This window comes from Rhinoderma darwinii, chromosome 2 (assembly GCF_050947455.1).
Source record: "Rhinoderma darwinii isolate aRhiDar2 chromosome 2, aRhiDar2.hap1, whole genome shotgun sequence".
NCBI classification, from domain to species: domain Eukaryota; kingdom Metazoa; phylum Chordata; class Amphibia; order Anura; family Rhinodermatidae; genus Rhinoderma; species Rhinoderma darwinii.
The window spans coordinates 60545968-60561767 of record NC_134688.1 but is presented as its reverse complement, the minus strand read 5'-3'; the positions used below and the strand labels follow the sequence as shown (position 1 = coordinate 60561767).

At 42.6% G+C, this 15800-nt stretch overlaps 1 protein-coding gene across 1 annotated transcript in view; it reads left to right on the top strand.

The window, feature by feature from the left end:
* The window catches only part of SLC7A1 (solute carrier family 7 member 1), a 50632-nt gene that overhangs the window by 24350 nt on the left and 10482 nt on the right, over window positions 1–15800 (top strand). The window contains exons 3-10 of the mRNA XM_075851680.1: window positions 273–431; window positions 3164–3335; window positions 6629–6756; window positions 6861–7083; window positions 9857–9996; window positions 11296–11398; window positions 12363–12571; window positions 12824–12990. Coding sequence (XP_075707795.1) covers window positions 273–431; window positions 3164–3335; window positions 6629–6756; window positions 6861–7083; window positions 9857–9996; window positions 11296–11398; window positions 12363–12571; window positions 12824–12990 — 1301 coding nt within the window. The remainder of the gene's footprint in view (window positions 1–272; window positions 432–3163; window positions 3336–6628; window positions 6757–6860; window positions 7084–9856; window positions 9997–11295; window positions 11399–12362; window positions 12572–12823; window positions 12991–15800) is intronic.

Genomic DNA, 15800 nt, shown 5'->3' with positions numbered 1-15800 from the left:
CTCCAAGAACGTCCCAAGAAGTGTCCTGCATTTCTCTTTCGCGGCCGTTTTTTTTACGCGTAAAAAACCGCAGCGAAAAAAGCTCAGTCGGAACAGAATGCCGTATTTTCCATTGCAATCAGTTGGCAGATGTTTGGAGGCGGTCTGCTTCCGATTTTTTGACTCTTTTTCGGTCTTAAACGGACGAAAATAGGTCGTGTGAACATACCCTAAAGGTTACATAGCAATACACCTCTCTAACTATTTAATGGTTCCCTCCTTTTGTGTTTAAGGGACCTCAAGTGTGGCCCGTGCCTGGAGTGCGGCCTTTGATGAACTTATTGGCAAACAAATTGAGCATTTCTGTGTACAACACTTTTCCATGAATTTGCCAGGTGTACTGGCCAAGTATCCAGATCTGTTCTCTGTAATCATAATTGTGGTACTGACAGGTGAGTTTTATTGAAGTAGAAATACTGAATGTTTTCTGAGACGTTGCATACAACTGTTAAATAGCGTACATTGAGAATATGTTATGTTATGCCCTTCTGTCCATGACACCAATCTATAATCGCTGTCAAAAATTGCTACATGGGAATGCACGTTCCAGAGTAGAAGTTGTTGACACTGATGTGGACAAAAATGTACATGCTGTTTTGTGATCTGTGTGCTAGATGATGTAGGACAGGTTCTGTATTTTATCATTTGAGTGAAATGATGGGTCACTAAATCTCCGTAAAGGATGAAAACTCCACCTAACATCACGCACACTGTTTAACAGAGATCCTAAATTAAAGCGTTCTTCACCCGTGCCCCTTTCATCCACACAACTGAAGGCCTTAGAGATGTGTACAAAGCCTATATGGCGGCAGACGGAGCCCCTACAGTTCTGTATTACAGCCATAGGCGCTCTGTGGGCCGCTGCATAGTTTCTCTGTGTAGCACCGGGTTTTCCTCTAGAACCTAGAACAACTCTGTAAAGATCGCATTAAATGGAACATGTCATAATATTTTTTTTCCTCATGGATTTTGCATTCATCCGTGTGAGAAAAAAACACTGAATGCCCCATATATGAAATCGGGTGCATTGGAGGTACAATATTGGGCCATAGTAGCCTATGGGCGCAATATTACAGATCCATTCAACACCGTTCCATAAATTGTCCCGATTTTTTTTACATGTGCAATGCATCATTCTTTGTAGAGGTACTTTCAGGTATGCAGGTTTACCTTTCATCATGTCAGTGGAAGGGATGAAGGTGAAAAAGACCCTTTAGTAAATAAGAACTTTTGAGCTATATCCTCATGAATATTACCACCCACTTTAGAGTATTAATGGCATAGAAATGTATTGAAAATGATGCATGTGTTTGACGTTCCCAAGTTATACATTTATGTAAATCAGGGTTGCCAACCTCCACTTGAGAAATTTCTGGACAAATGAGCTAAAAATCACGGACAGACCAAAATTTTTACATTACAAAATCATTGCCTGTGCAGTATTGTAGGAGCGACTCCCCAATCACAGCTCCACCTGTGGCTTTCCCCCGCTAACTTAGGTGATGTTTTCTCTGATTAGTTGTTCACTTTCCCTTTTTTTTTTCTCCATCCGGCCCAGACCACTGTGATGACTTATTCCAGCCACGACTCGTCTCTGCAGAATGTTGGCTTCTTGCTTTTCTAGCACCCGCCACACCTATACCCCATCCTCTAAACAAACTCATGATCCACAGTGTCCCAGATTTTAATAATGATCCCTTAGTGCTCGACCCAATAAAAGTGCCCCATCAGTAACCGTGCCCCCAGTACATAGCGCCACACACGGCACCACCTTTTAGATAGCGCCACACAACCCTACCTTGTAGATAGTCCCACACTGCCCCCCCTTGTAAACAGCTCCACACTGCCCCCCCTTATAAACCGCTCCACACTGCCCCCCCTTGTAAACCGCTCCACACTGCCCCCCCTTGTAAACTGCTCCACACTGCCCCCCCTTCTAGATAGCTCCACACAGCCCCCCTTATAAATAGTGCTGCACAGCTCCCCCTTGTAACTAGCTCCTCACAGCAAACCGAGTGGAGAGCGGTAGTGGTAGCCTACAGCTACCACTCCGCTCTGCCTAATGTGACTCACCGGGGAGCCGAGGTGGTTTTGCGACGGAGGTCCTCTTCTAGCTGGGGTCGGTGACGGCCCGGGAGTGGACCAGTCCAGTCAACTGACCTGAGCCACCTGACCTCATGTCGCTGACGTGAGGTCAGGTGACTGGATTGGTCCACCTGGCACCGACCTCACTTGGCAGCATAATATCAGATTCCGCTATCAAGCGGAATATGAAAATATGCCAGGCCGTGGCCTTTGCACTGTGCATGTACATTTGGTGCTCGCGCAGTGCAAAGTTCCAGGGGAATAAGTTAAAACCCCGGACAGTGCTTTTTTTCTGCCGGACGCTACGGACGGCAGAAAAAAACACCCATTCTTTGCGGACTGTCCGTAAATTTACGGATGGTTGGCAAACCTGATGTAAATATATATGGTCTTCAGTTATTTCTTTTCATTCTACTTCTTCATTGTAATTACTTCTCTTGTCTCTTCCATATCATACTATGTAGCAGATACCAAGAAAGTCCTGCACTAACAGGCTGAAGGTCTTGTTTTCAGAAGATCTCTATTACAGTCCTGTTTGTAACCATTACATTTACATAAAGACGTGTCACCTCTCCTAACATTTCTATTTTAGTAAATTCATGTATGCCCCATGAAATAACAATTCTGGAACATTATTACATAGAACTCTGAATTGTACTGTTCCTATTATTCCTCATAGACTTTTATGACTAAATTGACAACTGGGTGTTACCATTCCCTGTCAGCACTGATTGGACATTTTCAGTCTGTGTAGGAACACACCCCCAACTGATAACACCCAGTTGTCGATTTAATTATACACTTTTAGGAGGAATAACAGAGGAATAGAATAACGTAGAGTTCTAAGATAAGATGCTCCAGAATTGTTCTCATAGGGAATACAATTATTTGCTAAAACAGACATGTCAGGAGAGATGACTGATCCTCTTTAACTGGCGTCATAATTCATATGAGGATATTGAAATATCTACATTACATGGAGCTTTATTATCTGGTTGACCCAGCACTGGCATCAACATTTTCTTCATTCTTTTTTCAGGTCTCTTATCCATTGGAGTGAAAGAATCTGCTCTTGTCAACAAGGTGTTCACGTGCGTCAATGTACTTGTCCTGGCTTTTGTTATCGTATCTGGATTTGTTAAAGGATCAATTAAGAACTGGCAGCTCTCGGAGAAAGACTTCAATGCAACCAACAATATGACTTCAGTCAAGTAAGTTTTTTAAAGCTCTCCGCTCTTTCACTCGCTATCCATTCAGCGTCTTGTATGTCTTTCGTGTAGCAGGTTTTCACTCGGTGAAAGAGGAAACCATTGATAATGATGCAGCTAGTATCATGTGTCATGCAAGTGTGAAGCTTTAAATGTTTGTGTAAACTCCTTTTAATAATCTCTCAGTGCTGACATTTCACTCTATGCCAAATTCAATCAGTTAAAGCGTAGCTAAACTTTCGCAAAAATAAATAAATTGAAACTGCTATTATGTCCCTCTATGTGAATACATTACTCCTAGCAATTTTTTTCACTTCAAAGTACCTTTTTTGCAGCTTTTTTTTTCTTGTGAAACCGTCCACATCTATTTTCTGACACTTCCTGATTCTGGCAGTTGCTAGGGGCGCGTCTTACTGTGTGGGATGTTACGATTTGTCTGTATCTTTCATGGGCAGTGAACTCTGAGGTGATAACTACAATACTGTGAGCATGCACTGAGCTCTGCACAGCACAACACATTATATATAGAGATGTAAATATCTCTGCACACTCCAGAAGAAAGGAATTTATTTTTCACTTTCCCTGGCAAGTGCAGGGAAGAAAAGACAGGACGACAGGGTGCTTGCAGGACGGAGCAGTCCCAGTCTTATCTGATGCTAATTAGCAGCTCCGATTACAGTGTCCTGAGACTCTTTGCCGGAGGGAAGGGGGAGAATCATCCAGGCACAGAGACCAGTGCGCGCAGAAAATTCATCTTGATGACCGGGAATTAAGAGAACAGCAGTGCATGCAAGTCCATCACTGCAGCCTGACACAGCGCGGAGTGCGGCAGTGCCATTATCCTGGCTCCTCCTTAGTACAGCCCAGTCAGCGTTAGTGTGGCTTAGGGGCTGGTGGCAAGTGCGACCGCTGCGACCCCTATAGCTACGCAACTGGGCGCAGGTCTGGCACCCCCTCCCTGTCCCCTCTTCCCCTGTCCACAGTAATGTAACCGGCAGTAGCAGAGTGCAGTGAGGAGAATGACAACTCTGCTACTGTCCGGTGTATGGTATGTGTGAGTGGTGCTTCCGTAGCAGAAGTGCAGGTGTAGCGAGGGAGCCGCTGCTAGACCTGCGCTTCTGCTACAGAAGCGCCTCTCACACACACTATAGTCCGGACAGCAGCAGAGCTCATCACAGTCTCTTCCATGCGCTCTGCTGCTGCAGGTTACACTAAAGAGTACGGTGTAGTGTAGAGAGGCAGAGAGACCTTCCTGATGTCACGATGGGGGCGTGCACATCTGACGTCAGGATGGGGCCACCACCCACCCGTACTCACAGGAAGCCGAGTCCGTACACCGATACATTCAAACGGTGTACAGATTTCTGCTAGCAACAGGAGACATACAAGGAATAAAATGTAGTAAAAAAAGTGTCAGAGTGGCCATTTAAAACACATATAACACAAAAAGGAGCACAAATTCATTAATAAACTATATTACAAAACATATTTATATTACACATGCTGCTAGAAAATAAAAAGTTGATTGAACGTTTAGTTACGCTTTAAGGTATAATCATACATAACTATTGAATGTCACTGAGGCTTACAATAACCTCTTCATATGAGATGTGGATAGACAACTGTTGTCAGTCGACGGTCACAAATTATCGAGGACTTGTAACCCTTTATTCAGAATACTGGTGGCGGTGGTCCCGGCTTCTAGACCCTTACTGATGTAGAGCATCCACTGTAATTTTTATATTGTAAGTTGTGCTTTCCAAAGTTGCTTCAAAGTCCCACATAACCATGCTTACGCTGATATATTTTCACTTGGCCTTGTTCAGAGGGATGTGTGCAATGACCGGAGAATTCCCATAGTATCCCTGATCTATTCTGGAGTTGTAGCAATGAGAATATGAAATATGTCATTGAGATGTGCTTGTCGGACGAGTTTTAACCTGTTGCTGTCGCTGCTATTTTTCATTTTTTTCCTCTCCGCGTTCCAAAAGCCATAACTTTTTTTTTTTCTGTTGATTCAGCCGTATGATGGCTTGTTTTTTGCGGGTCGAGCTTTAGTTTTTAATGGCAACATTTGCTGTATAATGTACTGGGAAATGGAAAAAAAAAATCATTTTGGGGTGGAATGGAAAAAAAAAATGGCGACTTTTCCAATTTTGTTTTTCGAGTTTTGTATTTACAGCATTTACCATGTGATAGAAACGACATGAAATCTTTATTCTGATGGTCAATATGATTATGCCGATATTATTAAATTTATATAATTTTTTTTTAATGATTGCACCACTGCTACGAAGAAACAATTTTGTTAAAAATAAATAGTTTTGTGTCGCCATATTCTGAGAGCCATAGCGTTTATATTTTACTGTCCATTGAATGGTGTGAGGGCTGCTTGTTTGTGGGGCGAGCTGTAGCTTTTATTAGACTTTTTGGCACGTTTCTTCCATTTTTTTGGGGGAGCTAAGGTTTTTATAGCGTTCGCCCTGCGGGTTAACAATGTTTATATTGTAATAGTTTGGGCCTTCACAGACCAGGCGATGACAATTATGTATTGTATCTTTTACATTAAGGAGAAACTGTTATTTGTATTTGATCATTTTTGAAACTTTTTTTTTAAATAGATTTTTCTATTTTTAGTATATTACTAAAATCCCTACATAACGGGTTCTTTACTCTTTAGGCCCCAGACTGTCATTACAACCATTCTCACCCTGCGATCACGTGGGTTGTGGGAAGGAGAGCGAGGGAGTGAAAGAGAGGGCCCTCCCCCCTCTTTCAAACCTTTTAGATGCCACGGTCACTATTGACCGCAGCATCTAAGTGGTTAAACTGCTGGTATCTAAATTATCTTTAATCCCAGCCCTTGCACTGAAGTGTCGGCCTGTGAGCCTGCTACATACTTCACCTCTACTGACTATGGCCACCACTAGAAGGCACTTAGTCACCTACTGGATACTGTTTATACACTGAATTCCATAATAAAACCGTTTGCAGTAAACTCCTAAGCTCCCCCTAGTGGCATCTGTAGGCAGCAACAATTTTATTATTTAACTCAACAGCTATGCAGTAAATTCGGAGCTTGCTGACTGCTGTAAACAACATATTTTCTGGAAGTAATCTGCGCAGAGGGTTTGACCTCACTGTTCCATAAAAGGTGGACCTTCTCTTTCAGTAAAGATAAAGTTGTAGAATGTCTCGAATACTCCTATTCCTTTTCGATTTCACCTTTTAAATAAGCTGAATGTGTATTCTAAACGTCAGCCACAAGGTGTTTATTTTATTTTTTCTCATTTCAGTTCTACCGAGCAGGAAACCTGGGATTATGGCTCCGGTGGATTTATGCCATATGGTTTTGCTGGAGTCCTCTCTGGAGCCGCAACCTGCTTCTATGCCTTTGTTGGGTTTGATTGCATTGCCACCACAGGTAGGGTATATGCCAGTTTATTGATTCCAATCAATTTCTGTCTGTAATGTTCGCCAGTACAGCCTCAAGTTCTGGATTTGTATTAATGTATTTTTTTATTTTAGGTGAAGAAGTAAAGAACCCGCAGAAAGCTATTCCTATTGGCATTGTTGCTTCGCTTCTCATCTGTTTTGTGGCCTACTTTGGGGTGTCTGCAGCGCTCACACTTATGATGCCTTATTATCTTCTGGATAATAACAGTCCATTGCCTGTAGCCTTCACTTATGTGGGATGGGACACTGCAAAATATGTTGTTGCTGCTGGATCTCTATGTGCACTTTCTACCAGGTAGGTTGTTGGCATTTTCTGCTTATCAAAAGATGCTAATGTGTACTAAGAGGATAGCAACAATTTACTGGACTATACTTCCGCAGTCCCCAATCTCAGGGCAGGAGGACCTGATCCTTGTTTGCCATCCCCGTTATTATGTCCACTGTAGGAGAGAAGAGTGATGTGAACCTACAGTGAAGGAAATAAGTATTTGATCCCTTGCTGATTTTGTAAGTTTGCCCACTGTCAAAGTCATGAACAGTCTAGAATTTTTAGGCTAGGTTAATTTTACCAGTGAGAGATAGATTATATTTAAAAAAAACAAAACAGAAAATCACATAGTCAAAATTAAATATATTTTTATGCATTGTGCACAGAGAAATAAGTATTTGATCCCTTTGGCAAACAAGACTTAATACTTGGTGGCAAAACCCTTGTTGGCAAGCACAGCAGTCAGACGTTTTTTGTAGTTGATGATGAGGTTTGCACACATGTTAGATGGAATTTTGCTTGGCAACTCGGATCTTCAGCTCCCTCCATAAGTTTTCGATGGGATTAAGGTCTGGAGACTGGCTAGGCCACTCCATGACCTTAATGTGCTTCTTTTTGAGCCACTTCTTTGTTGCCTTGGCTGTATGTTTCGGGTCATTGTCGTGCTGGAAGACCCAGCCACGAGCCATTTTTAATGTCCTGGTGGAGGGAAGGAGGTTGTCACTCAGGATTTGACGGTACATGGCTCCATCCATTCTCCCATTGATGCGGTGAAGTAGTCCTGTGCCCTTAGCAGAGAAACACCCCCAAAACATAATGTTTCCACCTCCATGCTTGACAGTGGGGACGGTGTTCTTTGGGTCATAGGCAGCATTTCTCTTCCTCCAAACACGGCGAGTTGAGTTAATGCCAAAGAGCTAAATTTTTGTAATGATGGGGGTAGGGAAACAGAAAAGTGAGCCCTAATCTACCCGGCACTCAGTCCCTGCCTACTTGAAACGACCCGCCCTAGGCGACGGGGTACAACTGGGCGACGGTCCCTACACTCAATAAGTGCACGACAGACAAACAGACAAGGGAACACAGAACCTAAGGGAAACGGGGCAGTTGCCCACGGCAACACCGTGAGCAACAAGAGTAGTAAACGAGCCGAGTCAAACCAGGAGAGCACGAGGTACCAAACGCAGAGCAGGAGAGTAGTCAGCAAGCCAGGGTCAATACGAAGCAGGGACAAATAGTACAAGAAGCTGCAGCAGGGCCAGGAAACCAACAGAGAAGATTCACAAGCAAGGACGAACAGGACAGGCAGGTATAAATAGACAGAGGGCGGGAGCTAGCTCCGTCTGGCCAGGCTGCGATAGGCTCTCCCACTCCTAAGCCTGCCATCCTGAGTGGTGGAAGATGGCGTCAGTCTCACAGACCTAGAAGCAGGTGCAGACTGATTACCTATGGGCGTTAATAAAGAAGCTGTGCCTTTACAATTTTAGTCTCATCTGACCACAGCACCTTCTCCCAATCACTCTCAGAATCATCCAGATGTTCATTTGCAAACTTCAGACGGGCCTGTTCATGTGCCTTCTTGAGCAGGGGGACCTTGCAGGCACTGCAGGATTTTAATCCATGACGGCGTAATGTGTTACCAATGGTTTTCTTGCGGGCACTGCAGGATTTTAATCCATTACGGCGTAATGTGTTAGCAATGGTTTTCTAGGTGACTGTGATCCCAGCTGCCTTGAGATCATTAACAAGTTCCCCCCGTGTAGTTTTCGGCTGAGCTGTCACCTTCCTCAGGATCAAGGATACCCCACGAGGTGAGATTTTGCAAGGAGCCCCAGAATTTTAACTATGTGATTTTCTGTTTTTTAAAAAAAAATATAATCTATCTCTCACTGGTAAAATTAACCTAGCCTAAAAATTCTAGGCTGTTCATGTCTTTGACAGTGGGCAAACTTACAAAATCAGCAAGGGATCAAATACTTATTTCCTTCACTGTATTTTGTCATCCTCCTTGTTTTATACATTGTGGTGCTTGTTTCAAGGGAGGCCCCCGGACAGGATCACACTGCCCATAGAAAACCATTAGGGGGGCAACCTGAAAAGGCTTTGCTCACATCAGCGTTTTCGCTTCTGTTTATAACGGAGTCTACGATTCTGATGAGAACACAGACTGTTTTTTTATTTTCTGATCAATATTTATTTTTTTTCCTGTACATAATTATGGGGACAGCCATCTTTCTTGAGCACTAGCTTTCCTTTGTTAACACCATTTAGAGAAATGTTTCACAGCAGCCACATGGACCATAGGAAACTGTAAATAGGAGGGGACCCATTGACTTTTATAGGAGAGTGTTCTAGGCACACTCTGTGACCTGTGCAGAGGTCATTGTGCAGGACGGGGTAGAAGGGAGCTGTGTCCACCACCTATTGTCAATGGTGGATCCTGTGAATATATATATATATATATATATATATATATATATATATATATATAAAATGTATATGTGTTACCTGTCATTGTGATCCTGCCTGTGATAATGAGATGACTGCTGAGAAGTGATCTCTACAGAACAGGAAGTGTCAGTCTATTGTGAGGCTCAGTGGACAGAAAGAAAATTCAGATTTACTCAGCTTAACTTTTTAATTAGAAATATGGAAACATGTGCTTGCAGCTTGATAGTCACCATCTGTATTGCCTTTGTTCTATATTACCTACTAAGGGTTTTATTTTCTCATGCAAGAATCCAATGTTACATACGTTTTTGTCTTACCATATATTTTTACTTTTTATTTCCTGCTATAGTCTCCTCGGTTCCATGTTCCCCATGCCTCGAGTGATTTATGCCATGGCAGATGATGGGCTGCTATTTAAAGTTTTAGCCAGAGTCAGTAAAAAAAGCAAAACTCCAATAATAGCTACCATTTCCTCTGGAGCAGTTGCAGGTATGGATCTGCTGACGCACCTTGACTACTCGAATATGGCAGTACATTTGTAGCCTTTAATGCCATCTGCTTATCCTATTAAATAATGTATCGTTATCATTGTTCCATCATAAAGTGAAATACAATTCATTGTCTACAGTTCAGCCTTCATGGAAACCTCAGCTAAGCGTTTTTTGACTGAACACATAGCAGATTTTATTGCACGACTGCTATATAGCTCCTTTAGTATGGAGCTGCACAGCCTCCGTGTGTTGACTTACAGGCTCTTATGTAAAGAGATCTTGTCCCTAGAAGCAAAGTTTCTCTGTACACATGGCATTTAATGGAGCGTGGCACAACTACTTTTTTTTTTTCCGGTCTAATTTGTACAATTTGCCTTCATATGAAATCTGGGGCATACAGAGGAACCTTAGAAGCCCTACTAGAGGCACGACAAAATAGAGCTGTAATATGGCTGTTGGCATGAGCCCTAATGCTGATCTTTTTGGATATCCGTAACCTTTAGGACTCATGCACATGTCATTGCTTACAGGGGAGAGCAACATTCTGCACAGAGTCTGTAAAGCATATGAAGTCCATATTACGAACCCATAGGCAATGTATTCTCCCATAGAAACTATATATTGGAGTATGCCATAACCTACTTATGAGATTGGAGGCACACAGGCGTAGTATGGGCTTATAGACAACTATGGATGTCCTATTACAGACCTACACAACACAGATCCAAAATAGGATAGGACCTCCAAGCTTTTCCAATGCTGATAAAACATATATATATATATATATATATATATATATAAATAATTTTATTTTTTTTTTTTAAATAACTCATACGCTGGTTTGCCTTATATCAGGTGAATGCTCGGCCTAACCTTACACATGATTTAATTTAATCACAAAGCAGATGGAGGCAGCCGGCTGTGAATTACACAAGGCTTTTTAAGGATTGGGGATCCTGGAATGTGACTAGCCCTCCATGAGATATTTTTAGTATTGCCTAATGTACTACACCTCCTATTTGGGCATTACAAGCCAGTGCAGCACTTGGCTGTGTTCCTTTTTATATTGGTATTCATAGTCCCTTTTGATGACAAAGTTTATGGTAGTCCAGTTACAAATCTGGATATTTTGCTGTAATATTACATCAATTTGCACAAGCTTTAAAAAGGTATTTCTCAAAACCAGAAAAAAAACCTGGGCTTTTCTATTTTGATTTTTACACATTCGTAATTTAGTTAGTTTATTTGTTTCATGAATTTTTTTGTTATAACCAAAAAGTGATTTCATGTATTCCAGCTTTGATGGCCTTCTTGTTTGATTTAAAAGACCTGGTGGATTTGATGTCCATTGGAACACTTCTTGCCTACTCGCTGGTGGCTGCCTGTGTGTTGGTTTTAAGGTAATCCTTCGATACATATGTGGCAAGTGATTGGCTCCAAATGGGGTTGTCTTCTGCTGGACCTTTTGGATCCCATTATGTTATTAGAGCCTGCGCCCACCATTTCCACCCTGGTTTGGAGTGAGACAAATAAAAAGCAGACTCTTTGCAGTGTTCACTACTCTAAAAAATGAGCTGCTTTCATTGACTTCTATGTAAGCCACTCTGTCCTTAGAGCTGCAAGCACCGATGCAATTGAACGGAGTATATGCTTCCTGCTTGCCTTCTTCCTTATCCTGCTTCAATGTAATCATTCTTGCAGTATATATTATGTAATGAGTTTCTCATGTGTGTACACTGTTTAACCTAACTAGAGATTAGTTGACAACCCTTTTAATTTTTGCAGAAATTACCGTTACAGGGGTTGCCTGAGATTAGAGATTCAATTGAATGGGCTGAGCTGTAATACGAGATACAAATCATAGACAAGAGTGGCACTGGTTTTTGTTTTTTATTCTTAACCCCTTTAAGATGACGGGACACTTAAAGCAGAATCTGGTTACTTAAAGGTCCGGTACTCAAACAAAAAGTGCGCTAAGAGCAGGGAAGTGGGTAAAATAAAACAACTCACCTGTTCAATACCCCGCCGCTCCAGCGCTACTGCTTTATTTGTCCCCACAAGTCTTTGTTGACTTCCCTGCAGCGATGATGTACTGTTCATGCTCGCCACCACTGTAACAAATCACTGGCCTCCGCGTTCTCGTGTAGTTTCACGGCTAAGTCTAGTGATTGGCTGCAGCCATCACATGCATAAACGGCACATCATCGCTGCAGGCAATTCAACAAAGACGTCGGGGACCACTAGATCGGCGGAGGATTGCACGTTGTTGTTTTGGTTTTGTTTTATCTACTTTTCTTTGCTTAGCACATTTTTTTTTTTAAGTCCCGGACAACCCCTTTTAAAATTCCTCTTGTCACTTTGCAGGTATCAGCCACAACAGCCAAATCTTACCTATCAAATGGCCAACACAAACGATGATGTAGATCCCAACGAGTCGGCCAGTACTAGCGAGTCTCAAGCGGGAATACTGGGGGAAGATGAAACATTCACTCTTCAGATGCTCTTGTTTCCACAAAACACCGAACCAAACAGATTATCGGGGACTATAGTAAATATTTCAGCGGCTATCATAGGTAAGTAGTCATTCTGGGGAATGTGCCTTTTACTGAAGGTAATCATGTGGGGCCTAATATGAGCCGAAAATAAACAAGCACTCCTGAGCCACAGAGCAAGTTGCTGAAGGAAACACTGTGGAGGAATTAAAGTTTGGGGGATACATAAAAAAAATACTCCTGATAACTGAGCGGTTAGGGGGTGCTCATTGGCACTTGATTTTTTTCCCCGGCTTCTAAGCAGACTGTATTTGGTACCATTTCTCTTTTCAGCTATACTCATCGTCTCCTTTTGCTGCCTTATGGTTTTTGGTCAAGACTCGTTGGTAAAAGGAGAAGCCTCCGTTATTATTCCACTTGCAGTCATATTTCTGTTATGTTCAGCCTCCACGGCTATCGTTTGGAGGCAACCAGAGAGCAAAACTAAACTGTCCTTTAAGGTAAGCAGTACATTCTTATACTGGCAGGGGCATAGCTATAAAGGGAGCAAATGTTAGTTGCAATGCTGAAATATATAAAATGCAGGCTATTCGGTTTAACTTGCAATTCGTTCCTTTCATATATTATTCAGCAAAATGATCGGTACCATAAACTGCAACAATAATCGAAGGTATTCACCCGCTGTGCATAAAGTCCATGGAATGTCCAAATAATATTTCTTGTGCTAACAAAGTTCACATGGAGACGCTGCTGAGGGGAGTTTGGTGTTCCAACATGCAGGTGTAATGATTTTGGGGACCACTTCCTTTCTCAAGCATTTTACTATCGTCACTGTTTTTGCTAGGGCAGAGAGATTTCTCTATTTCACACATCCTAGTCACTGTTGCCATATAAATGTTAGTCCAAACTATTTGCTGGTGGTTACAGTCGCACCTTGTGCCTGTGGGACGCAAAGGCACCTCTGCCACATAAGGAAACACCAGTGTTATAAATGGCTATATGGTAGCTGGGGCCTAGTTACAGATTTTGCATTGGGGCCCAGAAGCTTAGTTACGCCTTTGAATACTGGGTACTTAATATATAAAATATATATATATATATATATATATATATATATATATATATATATAATGTATATGTCTTGTGCAATAGCAATGTTACAGATGAACAAAAGAGTGATTCAGTAGAGCATTGTTAGTTCAAGTTGTGATAATTATTATGTGGGCCTCTCCACCGAGGTGAAAACTGTAAGGGTGTATACACACTGTGCGATTGTTGGCGCGTTTTTGCCATGCGTCTGAAAACCGCACCGAAAAATGCATGGGGTTTTCCGCGATTTGCAAAAAACGTTAAAAAGACATGTGTTTTACGGTGCGGTTTTCTGATGCACAGCAGAAACGTGGCATAAAACGCACAGTGTGTATACTTTCTAAGGCTACATTCACGCGACAATGAAAGAAAATGCCCATTAAAAACTGATCAGCGGCCAATTTTTTATGGCCGTTTTGCATCAGTGTGTCTCCAAATTTTCATCCATTTCCAGTCCATCTGACCGTTTTTAAAGGGAATGTGTCGCAAATGAAACCTTTTTTTTTAAGTGTCGTTACTTATTTCTATTATATTTTTTACGCTTTTTGCTGTATTTTTTATTTATTTTTCCGTATGGTGGAAAGTATTAAAAATTAAATAATAATTTGACATGTTTTCCAATGTTGGCCACCTCGGGGAGCACTTCCCAGAATTACAGCAAGGTGAATAAGGCAAAGCAACCTGACTCACAGCTGCTGTAAATGTGGGAGGGAATCTCACCCCCCCTCTCCCAAGCCAGGTAAAGGTGTCTTCAAATTGCTAAGCAGTGTCCGGCAGCCATTTTGGGTGTGATTCTGCAGCTGGCAGAAGTTCTAGGACACACCAAAAGGCTAAGTGTATGTTCACACGCTTACTAAACAAAGGGAAAACAGCTCCTGATTTCAGCCATTTTTTAATCAAACTCACGTTTTTTAACGGCCGTTTTTGGAGCTGTTTTTCTATAAAGTCAATGAAAAACGGCTCCAAAAACGTCCCAAGAAGTGATGTGCACTTCATTTTGGTCGGGCGTCTTTTTACGTGCCGTTTTTGGAAAACTACCACGTAAAAAACGCCCTGTCGGAACAGAACGCCGTATTTCCCTTTGAAACCAATGGGCAGATGCTTGTAGGCGTTCTGCTTCCGATTTTTCAGCTGAAAACATTGTGTGTGAACATACCCTTAGGGTATGTGCACACGCTAACTGCATTTACGTCTGAAATGACGGAGCTGTTTTCAGGAGAAAACAGCTACGTCATTTCAGACGTAATTGCATGTACTCGCGTTTTGCGAGGCGTCAATTACGGCCGTAGTTTGGAGCTGTTCTTCATTGAATTCAATGAAAAACGGCTCAAATTACGTCCCAAAAAGTGTCCTGCATTTATTTGCCGAGGCTATTATTTTACGCGCCGTCTTTTGACAGCGACGCATAAAATTACAGGTCGTCGGCACAGTACGTCGGCAAACCTATTCAAATGAATGGGCAGATGTTTGCCGACGTATTGGAGCCGTCTTTTCAGGCGTAAATCGAGGCGTAAAACGCCTCGTTTACGCCTGAAAATAGGTCGTGTGAACCCAGCCTTAGAATGATGAAAGTGAAGTGAATGACTTTTCAGTTGACCGGTTCACACGCCGTGTATTTGACATGGTTTTTTTTGTGCACATTTTACGTGCAAAAAAACACATAAAAAACGCTTGATTACACTTGATTTTGCGTGTTTGGGGGATGTGTGTGTGTGTGGGGGGGGGTGCTCGCCGCTGATTCTTCAAAACAGCTGATAAGCGGCTCTTAAGTATCAGCGGCGCCCGTGCACACTCCGCTCTGCCACACACACACGGGAAAAGTCTTAAAGGGGTCATCCAGGAAAACATGTCGCCGCACCTGTCCTCAGGTCGTGTGTGGTATTACAGCTCTGTCCTATTCACTTCAATGGAGGTGAACTGCAATACCAGACACAACCTGAGGACAGGTGCGGCGCTGTGTCTCCAATCCGGACACCCCTTCTGTCCTGAGATGACCCGACGGGGGAGGCGGGTGTGAGAGCCGCCCACCGCCATCACTGCAGACAGAACCACACAACAACGGCATGAGGGCAGGGCTTGTCCTGAGTGCACTGTCTCTTGTTATGGACAGATTTATAGTCACATGAACCCCGTCTGATGAACCGGTATCCTAGGTCCGATCACATGACAGAGGGGGATCACCAAAAACCCTGTGCACCCTCAGCCCGTCCATCCAGCCCTT